Source organism: Engystomops pustulosus, chromosome 3 (genome assembly GCF_040894005.1).
Source record: "Engystomops pustulosus chromosome 3, aEngPut4.maternal, whole genome shotgun sequence".
Classification (NCBI taxonomy): Eukaryota; Metazoa; Chordata; class Amphibia; order Anura; family Leptodactylidae; genus Engystomops; species Engystomops pustulosus.
In genome coordinates, this window is record NC_092413.1 from 133,868,570 (window position 1) to 133,891,985 (window position 23,416).

General features: G+C 38.0%; 1 protein-coding gene across 8 annotated transcripts in view; it reads right to left on the reverse strand.

Annotated features, from left to right (window-relative positions):
- ADGRB3 (adhesion G protein-coupled receptor B3) overlaps nt 1–23,416 on the reverse strand; it is a 577,118-nt gene that overhangs the window by 163,000 nt on the left and 390,702 nt on the right. For all 8 annotated transcript variants that reach the window (XM_072142190.1, XM_072142192.1, XM_072142193.1 and 5 more), the window contains one exon: nt 6,398–6,441. In XM_072142190.1, coding sequence (XP_071998291.1) covers nt 6,398–6,441 — 44 coding nt within the window. The remainder of the gene's footprint in view (nt 1–6,397; nt 6,442–23,416) is intronic.

Genomic DNA, 23,416 nt, shown 5'->3' on the forward strand with positions numbered 1-23,416 from the left:
CCCAATATTTCTCTGCGGACCCCGCAGAAGATGCTTCATACATTAAGCTTAAGGACCTTCAGCGATGCCATGATCAAGTGACACGACAAATGTCATAAACATGTTGCTTGTTTATGAGAAGGCAGGAGCAGGAAGAAGAGCCTACAATGCGTATTTGTCCTTGTGCTGATCAGTTCCTTCACATGTAGATCGTCCAGTGTATGTATTACAGTCTTATAAGAACCATATGCAGAGGGCACCCTCATTTTTAGTTTGCTTCATCTTTAAATAAAAGGTTTGTATGCAGTATATTGTAATGTCCTGTGCTTGTTTCTCTACAGTAAAAAATACAGATATAGTAAACTACCAAATTACCATTTTATCATAATGAATGCCACTATGCTAAAGTAAAAGAGAAATATACACTGGTTTACAAAGGTATACAGCAGCTGTCTGGACAAGTCTCCTTTCCACACCACAAAGTGCTGATTGCTGGAGCTGAATACTTTACTGTATAGATTAGTTTTCCCTAGAGAACTCAAGAATAATTTACATTTCCAATAAGCAGAATTGAAATGGTTCAAAAACTGCACAACATCACTTTCACCTAGACATAAGGATTGATGAAGCAAATGTGCAATGTAAACAAACAGTCCAAAAGTAAATGTTCTTATCGTTATTTCAATTGAGTCACAAAGAGTAATCAGACATGAAATGCCTTATTATATGTTATGTTATTAAAATGTTTGCATCCTGACAGATTTACATAGACACTAGACTGCAAGGCTAAGCTCATTGAATAAGTTAAAATAGTAACATCATCTTGGGTTTTCAATTACTGTAAATGGAGTTCATAGATTCATAGATTTGGTATAAATTTGCCAAGTTTCTGGGACTGAATCTAATCCATATTTTTATTATTTACCTCACATGAACCAATGTCAATTGGTATACAGCCACAGATTTTTTTTCATATGGGTTATAGTTAGTGTTAGGCTGGACTGACATTTGTCCGTGATCAAATTGATTTCAGCCCCCAGCATAGTGATCAGTCCGGGGCCATCACTTTTCATGGTGTGAAATTAACCTTAACTCTAATGCAAACCTAATCTTACCCCTCACCCAACACTAACACTAATGAATCACTAATGAAAACTAACAAAAGGAACTTTTTTTAAAATAAAAAATCTGTGTTTTAGAGAACTAAAAGGGATTATATACCCATTTTTCAGAACAATTGGAGAAATAGCTTCATTGAATCAAATCTTGAATCTTACGTAAGGGATGTCAAATTGTAGCACGAGGAATTAACTTTGTTATGTGATTAATGATTCCCATCTCTCCTTCAATAAAAATGTTGGATTGCAGCAGAAATGAACATATACTTTCATAGTACCTTTTAGTACTTGTTAATATGAGGTAGGTGTTTAAAATTATGTAATGTTAAATCCCATGCTTAGTCCGAATCCGTCGGATCGTCCGACGGCCTGCCCCCCGGTTTGTGTCACGTGAAAGCTGGTGCGATTGCAACACAATCCGATCGCATTCCCGAAAAGTCGGGAAACATGGCGAAAATGCAGGCGTGGGACCCTTAGTAAATATTTGTCATGGTATCTTTGTCAATTATGGCTGAAAATCTCCCAATGTATGTGACTGTTGTATCCATAGTGTATGATGAGCACAAACACTGGTTAATTTTGCAAAATATGGCTTCAGTAAGTTGTTCTAGGTGAGCATAACATGTAATTTTAATAATAAATAGTGCCTTAGTGGAGAACAGATCAATGGTAAGTCTGCACTGTGTGTCCAATTGAACTCCTTCATTCATGATGAAAATATTTATCAGTGTTCCTTCAAGGTTTTAAGGAGAGGGTTAATGGATCAGGCTCTCTCCACACAGGCCGGGTAGTTAACTTGCTAGGCGCTGCAGACAAACCCAAATGTGTCACCTAAATAGTGGTGGTGCACCAGTGTTATCATATTTTCTTCAATTGAGTGACCTGAAAGCCAGGGGCTCACAGTCCTGTCAGTTGTCATTCCATGTTACAGCCTGATGGAGGTAAGCTGTAATAGAAAAGCAGTATATTTACTAGTATTGACCCAGACCACTAAGCTCAACACCCCCCTACCCCCAGCCAGTAAAGCTTGCAATTGGTGCTGGCATCAATCGTTGGAGTCAACTCTCTAAATGACAATGGCAATTAAATCAATGGAGCTTGAACATGCCGGCAGTACAGGGTGTCACCATTGTGGGAAAAATCGGCACTCTTCGATGACATCCTATGGATTCGGGTTCAGTTTTGGGTTAGGTACCCAAACCGGATCCAAAAAGAGTTTTTAAAATTCAAACCTGAGACCAAATTTGTCTGGACTCAAATTTTAACATGTCCACTCACAAAATACAGCTGCATGACTTGATAAACAGAAAGATTGCAGAAAAGGGCTTGTTTCTGTTTGTTGGTGCCTGGCTTTAACCTCTTTGCTACATTGTTGTAACTGAATAAAGAAGATGTATATATATAATACAGACCAAAAGTTTGGACACACCTTCTCACTCAAAGAGTTTCTGTATTTATATGACTATAAAAATTGTAGATTCACACTGAACGCATCAAAACTAAGCTATGAATTAACAACTGAAAATATGTCTTATATTTTAGGTTCTTCAAAGTAACCACCTTTTGCTTTGATTACTGCTTTGAATACTCTTGGCATTCTCTTGATGAGCTTCAAGAGGTAGAGAAATGATCATCCAACAGTCTTAAAGGAGTTCCCAGAGATTCTTAGCACTTGTTGGCCCTTTTGCCTTCACTCTGCAGTCCAGCTCACCCCAAACCATCTTGATTGGGTTCAGGTCGGGTGACTGTGGAGGTCAGGTCATATGAAGTAGCACCCCATCAGTCTCCTTCTAGGTCAAATAGCCCTTACATAACCTGCAGGTGTGTTTGGGGTCATTGTCCTGTTGATAAATGAATGATGGTCTATCTAAGCACAAACTGAATGGAATAGCATGCCACTGCAAAATGCTGTGGTAACCATGCTGGTTCAGTATACCTTCAAATTAGAATACATCTCCAACATAGTATCATAGTATCATAGTATCATAGTATATAAGGCTGGAAGGAGACGCAAGTCCATCAAGTCCAACCTTCAAGAATTAAATAAATGTTTTATCCCCATAACCCGTGATATTTTTCCTCTCCAGAATGGTATCCAGGCCTCTCTTGAACATGTACATAGAGTCGGCCATAACAACCTCCTGCGGCAGAGAGTTCCATAGTCTCACTGCTCTTACAGTGTCACCAGCAAAGAACCCCCACACTATCATACCTCCTCCTCCATGCTTCATGGTGGAAACCAGGCATGTAGAGTCTATGCTATGTAGAGGTAAGTTCACCTTTTCTTCATTGCACAAAGACACGGTGGTTGGAACCAAAGATCTCAAATTTGGACTCAATGCTTAATGGTTTTTGCAACTGCACTTGGAAACACTTTCAAGATTTTCCAAAATTTTCGGACTCACTGAGTTTCATTTCTTACAGTAATGATGGTCACTCGATTTCCTTTATTTAGCTGCTTTTTTTTTGCCATAATACAAATTCTAACAGTTTATTCAGTAGGACTATCAGCTGTGTATCCACCTGACTTCTGCACAACACAACTGATGGTCCTAACCCAATTTATAAGACCAGATATCCCACTTATTAAACCTGCCAGGGAATACCTGTCATTTGAAAACCTTTTCTGGCGACTACCTCTTGGAGATCATGAATAAAATTCCAAGAGAGTGCAAAGCAGTAGTCAAATAAAAATGTGGCTACTTTGAAGAACCTAGAATATAAGAAATATTTTCATTTGTTTGACACTAAAAAAGGGGTAAAAAATAAAAGGGTTAGGAGAGTGGCAGAAGATGATCTAAGCATTATTTAAGATTTCCTGTTAATCCTCCCTTTTATTGCAAAATATGCAACGTGTATACAACAATGGAATATCCCAGCCCAAAAAGTCCACAAATGTTGTCCTAAAGAAAAATAAATCAGTACATAGTCTCATTACCCAAAGCAGCAAAATCCCACACACAAAATTCCATGATGAAAACTTCCAGTGGGGGAAGACAGGTGTTTATGATAAAACTAAAACTTTTAAATGGCTCTGCTCTGCTATTCAGAGTGGAGCTATATGGTAGGGTACTACCATAAATGATTGTGTTTGGGGCCCCATAAATGCTATATATGCCCCTGTTGACAATGTCAGAGCAATATTGTTCAAATGCTCTCTTTCATTTAAATTGTGCTGTAAACCAACAGTATAACCCTAAACAAAGTTATAGCCAATCATTTGTATTCCTTTTTATATTAATTTGTTTTTAGGAAAATTATACAGTGTCTTATGTAAATTTTTACTCCTAAAGAGACACTAGGTCTTATTTTCAGGGGTTGTCTTATTTTTCCATGAACACAAATTTACATTAATTGCTGAACAAAAAAAATCTATATTTAACAATATACTGTAATTATTCCAATGACATATATCAGCATAGCCATCTCAATTCCTTGAAGTATTTCTTCTGACTCTATTTCCATGTACAACAATCTATGTTACATTTAATAATCCCATTATTTATGAGTAAAAGGCAACATTTTTTATTTAAAGACCATGATTTCAACAACTTCTCTAACATCATTATTACTGTCCAAACTCTGAATTTCATGCTGAATTACTGGTGACTCCATTTCTATTGGAATCATTGGCACCAATCTCTCATACAATCTCTCTTGTAGCACACTGTCTGCAATTTTATCCCATGAATTCTTCACCCATGTCACAACCTCTTAAAGAATATAAATTATCTACTAATGTTAATGTATGGCGCGAGGGGAGCTGTAGTAATGACTGCCGCTAAGTCTTATTTTAAGGGGAGGCCTTATATTTCTACACTTGAGAAAAATTGCACTAGGTCTTATTTTTTGGGAAGTAGGAGATCATCATATAAAAGCTAGAAACTAATCATATCCACTTGATAAATATTGAGATTTAGCTGCTAGCAAATGTCAAGCATTTTGATGTTTGTAAGTGGTCATGAAAATAATCTATATGCTACTGTACTTATCAAGGCAGAAGTTAACATGTACAACAAATGCTTTTCAAAGCACATAGCTGTTCTTTACTTATTGATATCACTTTTCTGTTTAAATAACAATAAATATGGGTAATAATTTACATTTTATATCTAGTGTTATCATAGTCAAACCTTTTAGACTTATTTAGCAAATTATTTAGTACAAATACCAACAAGAGCTCAGTTTCTAAGTGAAAAATTACTTCTAAGGGAAAAAATAAAAACTGTGCTATGATTGGATACTATGATAAGCAATGCACTTTTCAGTTAGACTGTATCTATGAGACCTGTTTAGTAAAATTAACCTGCATTATAATGTAGCTTTAAAGCATTTACAGATCCCCATGGGTTTTCTGTTTTTTGACCCCAGGAAGGTGGGTGCCCATTATTTATGCTGGAAAATAACCCCCCCTCCCCCTCAATAAAGAATATGCATTAAGCACACTACTTTTCCCTGCAGGACCTTAAATTAGGTTATTCAGGTCCTAAGGCCCCAGGAGGATATTGCTTCCTGGAGGGTAAAGGACCTGCAATAATAAGGAAAATCAATTATACAAGTGGCAGAAGATGACATGAGGCTGCTGGCAGTGATGTGATGGGGGAGAGGAGGAAACATGAGAGGGCTAACTAGACAATAAGGGGGGTTAACTCAATGATGAGGGGGCTAACTAAATGATGAGAGGGGCTAAATGAATAATATGGAGGACTAACTCTATAATGAGGGGGTATCTAAGTAAGGGGGGCTAAATAACTGCTACATTCCCCACCCTTGGCTTGTAATTGTGTAAATCAGTCCTTCGAGTTTTTTTGCGGTAAAATTTGGTGCCTCAGCTTATATTCATGTCAGTTTATACTTGAGTATAAATAGTAGCTCAAATTAATTACATCAATACACTATCATCATTGATTCTTTGCTTCAATAATATATATATATATATATATATATATATATATATATATATATATATATATACACATTTATGGTAAGTTAGATGTATAAACTTTAATTTTATTTCATACAACAAGTTAAAATTACAATAATATAGCAATAATAGCAGATTGTTCTTTCCTGTTCCATTATCTGCTAATGTTGAAATTCTATTATGATTATTTTTCATCAAAACCTGGTTAATTCACTGCTGAATAAACCAGAATAATAAACATAAATGATGATCATAATAACAATAATCATAGAATATGCCAGCTTGAAATCACATCTAAACATAATGCAAGCCACTATAAAATTATAAAAGAGAACAAGATGCAGATAATAAATAAGAAAGTGAAATTGCCACTTACGATTTTGAGTCATCCCAAAGAACACAGTATGGCTTCAGAGTACCCTGCAAAAAAACAAATAATATGAGTATTTCAGTAATTTTAAAATATAAAACGAAACATGTACTATAACTGGGAGTTTTATACATTAAATCGATTGTGTACAGACATCCTGAAAACTATGGCGATGGTTTGGGTTAATTAAGATTTTTTTTCTTCTTTTAACCCCCGACCTTGCCCTTTTTCATTTTTTGCATTTTGATTTTTCACTCCACACGTTCAAAAATCCATAACTATTTATGGATCAATCACCCGCAGCTGACCTATTAATACATCACACATCGTTAAGGGGTTAATGGAAATCTACCATCAAAATCAACCATGATAACTCAGGGACACTTATTCATAAATCCAGGCTCTATGACTATGGACATCTTCTTATATTTGCTATCCATGACCTCTTTCCTTCTAAAGTCAACTTTTACAATTATGCTAATGAGGCCAAAGGGTTTCTGTGGGTGTTAACAGACTCTGCCATGCTGTAGCTTCATTAGTATAATTTTAAAAGTTGATTTTAGAAGGAAAGAAGCCAACAACTATAAAAATCTTACCATAGTCCGACTGCCTGGATCTATGAATAAGTGTCCCTGGTTTATCATGCCTGAACATGTAGACATTTGGTATCAAAACATTGATATTGTTGAAGGGTTCTCTGCTTATTAGTGCTGCTTATATCTGCATAAATCAGAAGATTTATGATGAAAAATAATACTACCAATAATAATACTACCAATAATAATACCACTTTTACATTGCAGTAGATTTCTTTTTTTTAATTACTTTTGTTTGATTTGTTTTTTAATCTAGTAATGGATAAGTTTAAACTGCTTTTTAATTAGAAAGTTACCATAGGCGATTCATCTAAAGAAAATTATGTTAATGATAAAAAAACTGCAGTACATATGACATTTACCCCTTAAGGTTGTGGCCTAACATGGTCTTAAGGACAGAGTAGTTAAGCACTTAAGCACATTTATATGACACAGGTAGGACAGGGAGCAGAATAAAATGGCTAGCCTGCCTTTTTTTATGAAACTATTTATACAGTACAATTTTTTTATTTTATTTTTTTTTACTTTCCCACTATAGGACTTACACTTGCAATACTTTGATACTTCTTTTTTCTTAATAATACACTGCAATTTTTGTAAGTCTTGGGATGGACCTACCATATTCAAGTAGAACCTGACCCAAATATTAGTCGAGGGAACTAATTTTACCACAAAAAAATTGCAAAAACCAGTTAAAGCGTATAAACCTTGGTCATATCCCTTGATCCCATGCCCAGTATGTGGGTAGCCAGACCCCTGCTCTCAGCATATAGTCAGTCCATACCCATTATATAGCCAGCCCCAAGTATATAGCCAACCCCTGCCCCAATATATCCAGCCAGCCCCTACCCCAATATAGCCAGCCCCTGCCCAAATATATAGCCAGCCCATGCCCCAGTATATAGCCTGTCAGCCCCTAGTATATAGCCAGCCATCCCCCAGTATATAGCCTACCAGCCCCAAGTATTTACCCCTGTCGACATTATATAGCCAGCCCCTGCCCCAGTATGGCCAGCCCCTGCCCAAATATATGGCCAGCCCATGCCCCAGTATATAGCCTGCCAGCCCATGTCCCAGTATATTGCCTGCCAGCTCCTAGTATATAGTTAGCCAGCCCCCAGTATAGAGTCAGCCAGCCCCCAGTATATACCCAGCCACTTCCCCAGTATGTAGTCAGCCAGCCCATAGTATATAGCCAGGAAGCCCATTCTATATAGCCAGCCAGCCGCATAGTAAATAGCCAGCCCCATACTATATAGCCAGGCAGCCCCAGAGTATATTGCCAGCCAGCCCCATAGTATACAGCAATCCAGCAGTATATAACCATCCCACGCCCCTTTTCCATTCTTGGCACATACATGAGGCCTTCATTAGTCCTTCGGCTGCCATGGCAATCCCAAACCATAACAATTATGTTGTGAGGGGCCTGGAGTAGCCTGTCTATCTCCTTATCTGCTATGATCACCCTTGAACGGAGATCTCTCAGTTCAGGGCAGGTACAGAAGGGACCAGGTAGGGCTGGTCTCATTGTTTTTGAGCATATTGATTGCAAATACTATTTACAAAGCATTTTTAAATGTACATAATGTTTTCTACAATGGAAGAGAAATTAATAGACAGAAGGCACAGTATGATAGGGTTATAAAATCTCATTTGACAAAATATACCAGTGTCCTTGGTGTATGATGCACATAAAACAACAAGCTAAGGCTGCATTCACACACATGTATGGGGGATGTATATACGGCCGACGGCATCGTGTGGCACTGTACCGCTCCGTAGCCAGGGAAAAGATAGGACATGTCCTATCTTTTCCCGAATTACGGTGCCGTGGCCCATATGTTTCTATGGAGAGGGGCGGGGGTGAGCAGCACTCATCTCCTCCTCCTCTCCCCGTGCGCTGCCATGTGCCCGCTGTGCCCGGAGTGTGCATGTAGCCTAAGGCTTACTCACTCATTAAATGTCACATGATAACATATATATACATATATATTAGACAACTAATCAAGATAAGTACAACAGCCATGTTCAGAAACAGTAGTTTTTGTTGCTTACTAAATTAATGGCTAATTCCTAGAATGATACACATTTGACTTGCTTTCCAAGAATGGTATATTACAGTTACATAATAATATATTATACTCTATCATTTTATAGCAAATGTATAATTATTACATGTGATAACCATGACAAGTACAGATTCTGATTATAATTGATAGGGAAGTTTTTCATTCAGTTCTATTAACCTTTACAGGACCCTTTTTTTGACTTTGCATTTCTGTTTTTTACTCCTCTCATTCCAAAAGCAATACCGTATATACCGGTGTATAAGACGACTTTTGAAGACAGAAAAATCTTCTGTCTTCTCTGGGGTCGTCTTATACGCCGGTAATTGTCTTATACGGCGGCATGGAGAGGGCTCACGGGCTGAGCCCTCTCCATAGCCGGTAAGTCTTTGCTGCATATTGCAGCAAAGGCTTACCGGTAACACCCGCGATCGGTGCTAGCACCGATCGCGGGTGTTTGCACAGCGATGGCTGCCGGCAGCCTCAAAAAGCTGCCGGCAGCCTCAAAAAGACATCGGGGGGAAAATACTCACCCTCCATTGGCCCCGATGTCCGCGCTGTGCTGTCTTCAGTCTTCCGCGCCGTCTTCTTTCTTCTGCTGGGCGTCGCCATGTCTTTCCCCGGGTCGGCACCTAGTATGACATCAGCAGCGGCGCGTCATACTAGGCGCCTGCCGGAGAAGATCAATGGCGGCGCCCGGCAGAAGAAAGAAGATGGCGCGGACATCGGGGGAGCATCGGGGTGAGTATATGTTTATTTTTTTTTTTAATGCTGGGCTGTATACTACTGGGGGCTGTGCTGTATACTACTGGGGGCTGTGCTGTATACTACTGGGGGCACTGCTGTATACTACTGGGGGCTTTGCTGTATACTACTGGGGGCTGTGCTGTATACTACTGGGGGCTGTGCTGTATACTACTGGGGGCAGTGCTGTATACTACTGGGGGCAGTGCTGTATACTACTGGGGGCAGTGCTGTATACTACTGGGGGCTTTGCTGTATACTACTGGGGGCTGTGCTGTATACTACTGGGGGCTTTGCTGTATACTACTGGGGGCTGTGCTGTATACTACTGGGGGCTGTGCTGTATACTACTGGGGGCTGTGCTGTATACTACTGGGGGCTTTGCTGTATACTACTGGGGGCTGTGCTGTATACTACTGGGGGCTGTGCTGTATACTACTGGGGGCAGTGCTGTATACTACTGGGGGCTGTGCTGTATACTACTGGGGGCAGTGCTGTATACTACTGGGGGCTGTGCTGTATACTACTGGGGGCTGTGCTGTATACTACTGGGGGCAGTGCTGTATACTACTGGGGGCTGTGCTGTATACTACTGGGGGCTGTGCTGTATACTACTGGGGGCTGTGCTGTAATGGTAATGTTGTTGTTGTATGCCTTATGTTTATGAGCGACAGTTTTCCTGCTATATACCTGCAAGTCATAAGAATTTACATTTAAAAAAGGACCATGTTAAATTCAAATCTGTTTTTTTTTATATTTTTACCGGTGTTTTGTATGCGTTGGAAAAGGGGTAGTCTTATACGGTGAATATATCTTAAACTCTATATTTTAAACAGGAAAGTAGGGGGGTCGTCTTATACACCAGGTCGTCTTATACGCCGGAATATGCGGTATATTTTTTTTCATTTTCACATTTACATAGATGTGTGAGGGTTTGTTATCCGCAGGACAAATTGTATTTTTTAGTGGTGCAATTTAATATTCCATGCAAAGTATTGAAAGAAGGAAAAAATGCCAAGTGCAGTGAAACTATGGGGCAGATTTATCAAGCAGTCTGAAAGTCAGAATATTTCCAGTTGCCCATGGCAACCAATCACAGCTCAGCTTTCATTTCACCAGTGCTCATGAATATTTTAAAGGGGAGCTGTGATTGGTTGCCATGGGCAATTGGAAATATTCTGACTTTCAGACTGCTTGATAAATCTGCCCCAATATCTGCCACTTCTTCTTGCCTACCCTTTGCTAACCCACCGGCCACAATTGAGTGTAAATTCCTTGTCTGGGTACATGTAGGAAGACACATGTAGGAAAAATATGTAACACAGAAGAGACACAACACAGATAAAGTGCAAGCTAAGGTGAACCAGGTTAAAAACAAGATAGGGGCAAGGTACTAAATCATAATGCTGTAAAAGAGTCAAAAGGTCAAAGGAAAGGGTGAGAATCACAGCAAAACCACAGGAATATAACCAGAAGACTTGTGTAACAGACACCTGCAGAAGGTCAGAAAAAGAAAATATGTAGTAACTGGACACCACTCGAGGAGCTGATTAATTGGCCATCCATCACTCCAACTGACACCTGTGACACACACACAGTAAAGTGAGGCAGCAAGATGTCTCTCAGCCCTCTGTGGAGCTTACACATGGGTGTGGTACTAAATCTACTGAACTAGAAACTGCAGGAGTTATGACAATTAGGGTAACTTTTCCAAAATCTGTATGTAACATTGAATATAATTATTTATTTGTTTCTGTTATATTTGAAAATGTTCATTATATAAATAAGTAACTACTAGACATACCTTTATTATTCCTACAAGATATTAGTATCATAGTTAAAATAGTTGATGAGGTTGAAAAAAGACACTGTTTCATCAAGTTCAATTTATCCTCCTACTATGTTGTAAACCATGTCCCTCCCTTCCTTCACAGCTAGGGTCAGAAGGTAAGAGTTCTCCTTATAGAGAGGTTGTCAATTAAGGCATATAGCTATTTGGCAATATAATATATAGCTATTTAATTCTGGAAAGTGTGCAAATGCATTTTCCAAGGTGTTAAATGGAAAACAATTCCTTCTTTTTTTACCTTGAAAGGCAGCCCCCTTAGCACCAAGTATGACCTAAAAAGTCTAAAAATATTTTGTGGGATAAAGCCAAACCAGTATATCTGTTCCAGAAGGAACAGACTCCCAAACATAGACAGCACTGTTTTGACCTGGTTGGGTCTCCTCAGTACAGCGTAGGGAACTGGTTTGGCTGTGTGATAGGCTATTGACTAGGGTCAGACAGTAGGTGTTCTCCTTAAGGAGAGTTTGCTAATTAAGGCCACCTTAAAGGCATGTGGAGACTTAAAGCCATAGATGCTCCACCAGGGAATTCTGGGAAGAATGCAAATAAGTTTTCCAAGGTGTTAAATGGAAAACAATACCTCCTTTTGCTACCTTAAAGGGCAGCCACCTTAACACCAAGTATGACCTACAAGAAGTCTAAAAACATGGTGTGGGATTAAGTCAAACCAGTATATCTATTCCATAAGGAACAGACTCCCAACTATAGACAGCACTGTTTTGACCTGGTTGGGTCTCCTCAGTACAGCATAGGGAACTGGTTTGGCTGTGTGATAGGCGATAGGCTATAGGCTAGGGTCAGAAGGTAAGTGTTCTCCTTATGGAGAGGTTGCCAATTAAGCCTGCCAATCCTCCACAAATAAAACACAGTGGGGGTCATTTACTAAGGGCCCGATTTGAGTTTTTGCGACGGGTCAACCCAATTTTTCCGTTTTGCGCCGATTTTCCCTGCATTGCCCCGGGATTTCGGCGCAGGCGATCGGATAGTGGCGTATCGGTGCCGGCATGCAGGCGATGTAAATTGGGGGCGTGGCCATATGAAAACCCAACGGATTCGGAAAAACCGCCGCATTTAAAAAAAAAAAAAGTGACGCTGGACTCACGCTTACCTGCACTCGGCCAGGCTTGGTGAAGATCAGTGCATTCCGATGAACTTCAGCGCAGCAGTGACACCTTGTGGAGGTCGTAAAATGCCGGAAGAACCGAATCCACCACAGAGAACGCGTTGCTGGATCGCGAATGGACCAGGTAAGTAAATCTGCCCCAGTATCACTGGGGCTAATTGTTGCAAGCTGCCAGCTCCCCTAAACCGCTTCCCTTCATATCCTGTATTTCCTTAACTTCTGTGTCATACTCAGTGATATACGAGCCTCCTGAGATATTAAACCTGATAAGGAGAACCGAGCATTCCCAAAATGCATAGTCCACTCTTATCAATAAACTTGTCACTGTTGAACTTGTTTTATCAATTTGAGTAGCATGCTCCTGTGTACACCCAATCATTCCTTAAGATGCATATAAAAGAATTAGGTAAAATATACAATAATTTATGTAGCTTCTATTACACAATTTTAGTATTAAATGCACAAACATCAAATAATCTCTTCAGATATCAAATATTTCTGATGCAGTAAAATGAGCAGCGTGTTACATTCATTAAAAGAACAGCTAAATTAGAATTATTGAGACAAACAACATATAGACTGCTGAGAATTTATCTGATAAAAATTCAAGAGAAGTGAATGAATGAAAATGGATATTGCCATTGTACATCCCTTTGGGGAGAAAATGAATTATAAGTGGAATGGACAGGCATGTATGATGAAAAATACAGATCACTGGCTTGGAAATGATTCTATGTATTCTTCAGCTTAGTGCATTATGCAGAAAAAGAGACAGTAATCTGCTAGTATCTAGCACATAGATTTTACAGTAAGGAAAAAGAGAATAGGGAATATGATATCCTGTACACTGTGATTTTGACATCCACTAGATTTCCACTAACTATTTTACCTAATTTGATGCAAACATTATTAATGGGATATCTTTGAATAATACAAAAAGGGAAGATTTCCTTAACCTGCCAAAAATTTAGAGCATGTAAACTTAGAATAGACATTCATTGGGGGTCATTTATATTTATTGCAACTTTATTGCAATTTTAGTACATTTTAGGGGACTTTTTGAAATATGCACTGAAGTTCCCCCGGACATTAATTTATCATCAGTAAGACACATTTATCTTCGATTCCAGATGTGCCAAATGTCGCAAATGTCATTTATCATTTCAACTTGTTTAAAATGTAAGACATTTTATGGCCCAAAAAATTCCATACTTAAGGAAAACTTAGAAAAAGGAAACATTCTTGGGACATTTGTAAAAGATGATGCAAAAAGAAATCTTTAAAAAACCAATTTAACAAAAGGAAAAAGTGAGATTGATAAATTTCCAAAGTAGTAGAGAGAAAATAGACAGGCAAAAACAAGCCAAAACAAACAGAGATAAGATAAATTACACCCCATAGACTGTTAAAGCACTCTGGTGCACTGGTGCATATGATCTCTTCACTCCCACAAAGACAAGTTTCTTCTATGTACTCAGGATAACAATATAACACATTCTCTAATTCACTGTTATTAACAAAAATACAGAATTTCACAGATATAAGTCCAACCTGTCTCTATCAGTCCTGGTGTACACAATTTCAGTTGCCCCTAGACACAACCCTATAACTTCTGACTTAGGGTTGGGGAAGCCATCTTGGATTTCTGTGTGATGGCTGTGCTGCTGACTTTCTGTCTCTCTGCTGTCTCTGCATCTCTCTGATTCACACTGATACACATAATCTGAGTTCCTGCTGGCAGCAGCCTAAAGAGAACTACAAACTACAGACAGATAAGTTCTTTATCTGGGGAGGCACAACAGGTCTGTGTGTTGTGGAATAGCATATGTAGGAGAGATAATGTAGGAGAGATGACTGTGTGCAATAGGCATTTAATGGATCTCATCATCTCTGATCTGTTTCATCTATCTTTCTATGTGTCAGATACTAGTACAATGTCAGAAGCCAAATGAAAGTGTATATAAACCTGGACCCTGATAATGTAACCACACTGTATCTCACAGAACTAGAGGCATCATAATGTCTCTGTTTAGAGAGCCTCTGCCCACACCCTGGAATTTTGCACCGACCAGCCTAGGAGCTAAAACAGTAATACAATTGAGTAAAATTGTAAAGTAAAGGTGTAAAAATTATCTTTATTGTGTAAACATCACTAGGGGATTGAATTTGAGAATTTTCTTTCATGGGAAAACCCCACAGCACCTTCTCGCAGTGTAAAACTGCTAAGGCAGTAATGCAAAAAAGATGATTATGTGCTGGCAATGTGGTATTATACTATTGCTGCACTATTATTAACTTTACCCTCAGCTTTACCTTATACCATTATAGCAAAATTACCTTTTTGGCTCCATTCTTGCTCTATACATTCCCCATTGTATAGTCTTTCTTTACTTATGTCAAATTTGCACAATTGAGAATTGCAGAAATAAAGTACTTTCCTTAAATGAAGATAGGATGGAATGAAAAAGAAATAAATAATTTTTAAAAATCCTTTAAAAAAATGGGTAATTTTCTGAAGAAACATTTCGTTTAAGCATTATCCTTAACTATGAAAATACAATATTACTTTTCATTTTCTTTTGATATATGTTACATACAATAAATTATATGGTTGAAAAAAAACACATGTCCATCAAGCTCAACCAAGGATGGGAAGGGATTGAATGTTTAGAAATTAGTTTCAGTAGAATGTATGTGAAATCAAGAATACCATGTTTAGCATTCCTATGCTACAATATGTTTTTTTATTCTTAAAAGTCAAGTAACCCTTACAAAATAATCTAAACTGAAAATAAAATGTTTTACTTATTCCTAAAAATCAAATAAATCTAAATAATCTTTATGTAGTCTGAAAGGTGTAGTTTACATTCATTGTGTGTTCACAAGTTTCTTTACATCCTCTGATATAACAGATTTGCTGTCAGGAGCGGCAGTACTTCAATGTAGTTGTGCAATCAGGGATTGTGGATTCGGTTGAGCATTCTTTTAAATCATAGCTGTTTTCAAAGTGTTCTTGTGGCAAGAGTTGAGTGGAAATGTACTTCATAGTTGCAGGGTATATATTCTCTAAAATATGCAGGCTTAATCCTAGACAGCTCTTTTGTGTTGCTGTTTTAAAGAATCTCTTACTTTTATTGTCTGGGGGCCTCCAGTATCTCAACTTCGGCAGTGAAGAAAGCACCAAACAACAAAGACAAAACGGGAGCAAAGTGACATATGCCACTGTAGAAATGAGATGTGTGAAAAAAAGCAAAAATAAACAATGTACATAAAAGAAAAAATTTCTTTCATGTAAATTAACCATTTAAGACACTATCATTGTATTTGCTCAAAATAAAAAAAGCAAAACATGCATTAGAAAACATACTATAAACTTCAAAACTGTTGTTTTCTTAATGGTAATAATTGAGACTGTGTTGTGCCTATGAAGACAGGTTAATCTAAGTCTATACAGACAGTCCCCTACTTAAGGACACCCAAGTTACAGATGACCCCTGGTTAAAGGCGGACCCCTCTGCCCACTGTGACCTCTGGTGAAGAGCTCTCTGGACTTTAGTCCCAGACTGCAATGATCAAATTTCCTATATAGTCTTTACACTAACTATTTATTGAACCAATGATATTATATTTCAGTTTTTACGGACATTACTTTTAAAAAAGGTATATCATCTAGCCATTTCCTTTTTTATATAATAGGGGTTCATGCAGGGTTGTGAGAGTTTTCTACTTTGAAAAGAGCAGCGTTTTCTTTTGAAGACCTAGTCTATAAGTCTATATACACACATATATATATATATATATATATGTATGTATATATGTGTGTATATATTTATATGTAATATAATATTACATTTGCTATTTAGTATTCACTACAATGAAATGCAGGGTTCACCACTACCACTCTTGGGATTTTAAATCTGAATCCATGAAGGTCTATTGATCAGAAGGACAATTTACATATTAAATGATTGTCCTGACAACACTTTTTAATTCTCTATATTCAAGTAACCCTCCAAAATATATCTCTTAAAGAGTGTCGCCAAAGACCATGCCGCAAATTCCCAAAATATTACAATACTACTATATTGCAATTGAAAAGTATTTAGAAGTAAGCATTTAGTCTGAAAAATATTGCCCTGTGTAAGAAAGGAATGGGTACTGGAGAGGTAAGTTTAATTTTATAAATGTTCTTGTGAGTTAAGTTTAATACCATAAAGATGAGCACCGTACTATTACTTTGCCATAGAGAACGGCGATCAGCTGTACTACATAGCAGCTAACAACCTTTGATTGGCTGCAATCTAAGCACAGAGTACTGCTATGAAGCTCCTAAAAATGGTTCAAATAAAAAAAAATACATAAAGCTCTAAACATCTCCTTTTCCTAGAATGGAAATAGAAAACTTTTCTATTACCATAAACATGTAAGATATTGCCTATGTAATATGTAAAAACTATAATAAAAACATTTCTACTGACAATTCCCTGTTTTGAACCATGAAAAAATCAATATTAATCAATATTTTATCATCATTTTTCTGCACTTTATAACAAAATTTTAATAAAAAGTGAAACTATGCAAAATAAAGCATGAAAAAGTTATGGGTGTTAGGTTATAGCAATAAAACCAGTATAAATGGTTTATACATGATTATGCAGACCCAAAGAATCAAATGGATGTATCATTTGGATCGAAAAGTGAAAGGCTTAAAAACAGAGCCTGTAAGAAAATGGTGCAAATGTGTTTTTTTTGTAAATTTTTTGCTTCCCATTACATGGCATGGAATATTAAATGGCACCTCCAGGCAGTGCAGTTTGTTACACAAAAAAACAAGCTCTGCAAATGGAAAAACAAAAAAAGGCCTGCGTTTAGAAGGAGGGGAGCAAAAATCAGTAATGCATTGGCAGCACAATTTATTTAGATTAAACAAGTAAAGGTTGATGGAGCGGTACAATATCAATATACTTGTACGTATGTGAAAATGCTACCAATAAATCCCACTGTAATAATGTATTAATTCCTCAGAAAGAACAGAGAACATGGGAGACACTTTAAAAAAGGACTAAATAAATTATCCTCGTGGAACATAAAATTAATGATACAGGGCGGCTCATTTACTAAGGGTATCGCCGCCGCATTTCCGTCCATTTTCGGGGATTGCACCGTTGGGACAGGGATTTAGAAGGGGATTGTGTAGCATGTGATTGTGTAGCATCGGATTTTGGTGCATCGCCGCCGGCTTTCATGTGACAGAAATCGGGGGACAATCCTGACTGATTCAGACAGAGCACGGGATTTAAAATTGTGTCGCAAGACAATGCACTTACATGCACCAGGAAGAAGAAGGTGAACTCCGGTGGACCTGAGCGAGGAGCGACACATGCAGTATATCAGGCGTACAATGTAAATGAATTGCGGCAGAGTTCATTGTCGTCGGACACTCTGGATCGGGGAACGTGCAGGACAGGGTAAGTAAATGTGCCCCACTATCGTCCTGTTTGGTAACACACAGGAGTAGGAATTCTTTACATCTGAGGCCAATTGGGTCACCATTGTTAAGTATGTTCCTCTGGAACATTTGGGGCTACAAGTAAAAACCAATTTGTTAAGCGACCACTGTCTAATGCCTTTTTAAAAGTTACCAGGAAATACTTCTCATACACCTCCTTCTAGTTCAGGTACTCGAAGACTATTACGTTAAGCAGCAGATCAAGAGAAGTTGTACATATATTGTCAAACAAGAATCTATCAGAGATCTCTCCAAATTACTATGGTACTGTACATTAAAAACAATTTTCCACATTTCCTAAACTTTAGGATGCTTCCTGCCACATCAGCATGGTTTGTCAGTTTTCTAATAACAGTCTGGTAAAAAAAAAAGCAGGACAGTGTCAGAGAATAATTAATGGGTCGTGTCTCACTCTAAAAGCAATATCTAAAAACTGACAAAGTTGATCATGTCTCAAGAAAGAATTGCTAAAATATAGTAAAGAATATAATTCAATATTTTTTACTGTTTAATATATATTGTAAAGGAGTAGATAGAAGAGTAGCTGTCTACTAGGCACTTTTGGCATGGCAGTGACACCATCCTTGTTTGCCTATTGATGTTTGATCATGTGTGCTCTGTCCTGTCCACAATTTGGTCTAATGTTCTAACACATAGTCCACCCTCTCATTGCAGCTGCTAATCCATCTAATATCCTCCATAAGCCTTCTCTGCAACCCACTTCCATCTCTGTACAAGGCTAGGGTACAATCACCCAGCAGTCTGATAGAAAGGATGAAGGCTATTTACTTCTCTGTGTGCTATAGTCAAAAGGCTTAATAAATTATAGGTCTAGCTGTATATCATTGCATAGATGTAAAAGTGTGTGTGCAATATTTGTCTATTGATCACTGTAACTTAAATGCATGTTAGTATGGATGTGAGGATTTAAAACTGTGCACAGTGCACATATAGGATGTATATGGGGACAGCCTGGTAGCATTCATCACATGGAGGAGCAGGGAACATGCAATAAGTGGTAGAAATCATTAGTACATGAAATCTATAGCCTTATCTGCAGATATAATAGCTTATCTGCAGAGATCTGATACTGCCAATGACAAGGTGGGTGAGGGAAGCAGCAAAAAGAGCAGAAACAGACAGAGAAACTTCTGTAGAACCACAGACTAGGATGGAGGGACTTATAGGGAACAGGGGAGACTTGTACCTCACTATACTGAGCAGAAGACATCTGCATTAACTGTTATGCACGCTTCCAGCTCTGCTACATTTACTTAAACATGGGCTTATCACCGTATGGAGAGGAGGCAGCCATTGCAGCACTAAGGTAATCTGAGGGCTATAGCAAAAAAACTACTGAATATATGTGATAAAGATAATAGGCAAAGTTGTTTTACATCATAAGAGCTATTGTAAGAAAAAAAAAACCTTTTCAGTTACTCTTTAAGTGTTACATATTTAAGATATTTCAAATTTGAATTTGTTGTTTTATTCCATTCAGAAAATAGTGTAAATAGTGTTTGAAAGTTCAGAAAGCTATAGTCTGAATTAATGCATATAATAACATTTAAAGCCTACACACAGCCTACAAACAGCAGTTTTTTTTAATCTAAAATATCTTGTGTTTTTCAGTTCTCTGAATAGTGATTTTTTTTATTTTGGCTCTAATAAAGAACTGTTGTTCTTTCAGATCTTAAAACATTTTCAATAGGTCTAAAGATTTTTAGTCATGTTGCCAAAATATCATACAATATGATCAGTCTATAGGGATGTTCCAAAAACTTGCTTGCATGATGCATAGAACATAAGTAAAATGAGAAAAACGAAAAAAGTCAGTACTCCATGCTCTGTAAAAACTAAGCTTAAAGGGATATTCCAGGAAACAGCATAATTCATATACAAATGGGTACTTAAAATATAAGCTAATATGTAATTAGTTGTTATTTAAAATTTTGCTCCCGTTAGCAGAAAATGCTGCTGACATAGACTGTAATGAAGAATTAAAATGTTACTGGCCCTTTTATCAGTCCGTTAATTTCCTCCGCACGGTCCGTTGCAGAGCATACACAGGACAGAAGATGGCTGCTGGTCACATGTCCACATCACATGTCCTGCACCTGCCTGGGCAGGTCATGTGATCACCACTATGCTTGGCTGTAGTCAGTTGGTTGCAGTGCATCCAGTATGGCCAGTGTTTTGGTGATGGCAGTTACACATCATTACTATGGTAACATAGCAAGAAAACCTGTTACATCATCACTGGGAGCAGAGCATAAGAGGGAGGAGCTGTTACTGAGAACTAAAGCATCATTTATTTATAGCATTATGGGTTTTTGTATCAGACGTTCATATTCCCAGAATACCCCTTTAAGCTATATTTAACCCATAGTTTGTAAAAGCACAGTAAGATACAGTTAGTAAATATCATCTTACATCTTTCAGATCAGCTTTTTGGCTTTGGAGGAATTTATTAAGACTGGCGTTTTAAAATCCAGTCTTATAATCCCCCTCCTGGTGCTCCAGTACCTTTATGAACAAAGTGGGTTATGCCTCTTAGTAGATGTTCGGCAGTTGGATGTGTCTGATCTTGCAGACCTGCTGGTTTTCCAGTGGGGTCTATATAGAAAATCGGGTGGGCTAGGGCCTTCAGAGCCACCACTAATGATGCTCCCTGACACACCTAAAGTGACACGTGGGGCAGGAAAATCCCTAGAACTACTGAGCGTGGGGAGATTTTCATGCATTCTCTTACAGAAAACTTGTGGAGAAGGCATAATACATTTTTACCACTGTATTATGCCTTCCCTCTGCTCACTGTATTAATAGAACTTTTGGGCATTTTCTTTTGCTATGTGGAGCACTTCTGTTTTCTACTGGCAAAAGTGTCTCGTAAGTAATTTGTTAGCTTTCTGTTGCTGAAATTTCAGGTTATGCTGGACCTGGTCTACAACTGTTCAGTCAGACGGACAATATACTAAAGGACTAGACTTCAAGATTGCAATCTCAGATGGTTGTGCAACTGTATAGAGCACTGCCCTGTCACAAAGTTTGGGGGTGGAGGAATCCACTGCCGCCTACAATATAAAGCTGTATACCATGCTTGTGTCTCTAGCCAGTATTTGCTATAGACATTTTACCTAAGTACTTCACGGCACAAGCCTGATCTACTCCTGTATATTGTAAGTGGCAGTGAATCCCTGCGGCCCCGGACCATGTCACAGAGCAGTGCTCTGTAATCTTGCGGTGGCAATATGGAATAAAAGAGCCTGCTTAATTTGAATGCGGAAAGATACAATGTAGCATTTAGGACACATACGTGGTCTGCATTCTCTTTCAACCCCTTGTAGACCGAGACATTTTGGACACTGAGATGAAGATCTTTTGCATCAAAGCCTACTTATTATAAACCGTGGAGATTGTTTTATCCGAGGTGCCAATCTACTGCTCAAAATTATATATAGCAGAAACCAGGAAACTGGCACTCACCAAAGTCTTCTTCTTTAGTCCGTTTTTATTAATGAATACTTACAAAAACAAAATCATGATGACGATTGTGTAGAGGGAGGGAAATGTGCAGTGACTCATAAAAACGCAAGTTGCCCGACACCTGTTTTGCGCAAACACCGCGAGTGACGGTTTCCTGTTTTTTCCTGTATGAATTTGGACTTGCATGCTATTATTGAGCCAGAGCACAACCTGTCTTGCATCATACAAGAGCTTTGACAAACTGGATTTATTGTATTAGCGGAAAAACAAAGGCTATTAGCAAATATATTGAGTAGTGCCACACAGTTACAATTATCTTTGTTTCAGCATTCAAAATTATATACTATCGAAGAAATTTAAAACCACTGTCATTAATAGAAAACTCTGTGCGGCTGAAATATTAAGACCAGAGCTCTATGCACTTATATTGGTTATGTGACCCACTGCCAGGTTCCTCTAACAATTCTGTCCCATTTCTAGCACCAGAACTGATATCCGCGCCATCTAGTATACAGGAAATACATACACTAATCTTAGATATATAGCATCTCACAGATTTTATAAGGATATCTTTAGGTAACATTAGGTCTGCAGAGGCCTTGTGTGTGATTCCATTTTGAAAAGCATACCCCTCAGGAAAAATTTCAAGGAGTTCCATGATTATTTTCCCATAGGTTATTTATAGAATTGCCTTATACTGACTAAGAGAACACCAATAATGCATGCACTGTCAGTTGTGAATTGGTTAAAAAGTTTCAGAATATAAGCAGTTTGTGTGCTTTTGTTGGGCTGAGTACAGGACATGACTAATCTTAAAAGCTGATGTTCAATAAAACATTTATTTACTAGTATTTTCTTACCTTACACTCATGCGAACTGTGAATGCAAGAAAATATTAAAACATTCATAAGTTTTCAATATTTCAAAATCTCTAGTTACTATGGTTACTTTAGGAGGGGAAAAGAAGTCACTCTTTCACCTTTGGGAAAATGTTACTATTCATTCAATCCATATGTTTTCTTGATTTTTCCTCTTTTTACAGTCTTGTAAAAGTAAGGCCTTATCGTTAACAGTTTAAGCCCACAAAGATAATGAAAAGAAGAATGAACTAGATCATTTTACTTTATTCTCACTATTGGTTGTCATAGAAATATACTCTTTGCACATTTGGTTGGGCGACAGAAAGGTTTCCTAATCATCAGGGCATCTAAATGTTTCTGACCGAAGCAGTAAATATCATCACCTCAGCCTCAGCCCTGGGCTGAATAAAAATGGTGGGGCCCTTATAAACTAGGATTTTAAAACTGTTTACTGTGGCAAGTATACAACCACTGTAGACATATACTGGCAGGTAGGGGCCTCTGTCTGCTCAGTATATATCGCATCCGACAGGAAACACAGGATAAAAAAAGCTCATTACCACAGAAAAATATAGTATACGTTCAGCGGAAGCTATTAGTGCCACTCCATCCCTGGCCTCCACTGATCACGGATTGTAAACCAAGCACACATACATACAGAGATCTTCTCTTCCTTTAGCTCCTTATGCCCTCATTTAAAAAAAAATATAGGCTTTTGAAATCATGCAGCTAAGCCTGGGATTCCCTGGGCTTTGTTGTCTGTTAATTACGTACAACTGCTGATGAACACTT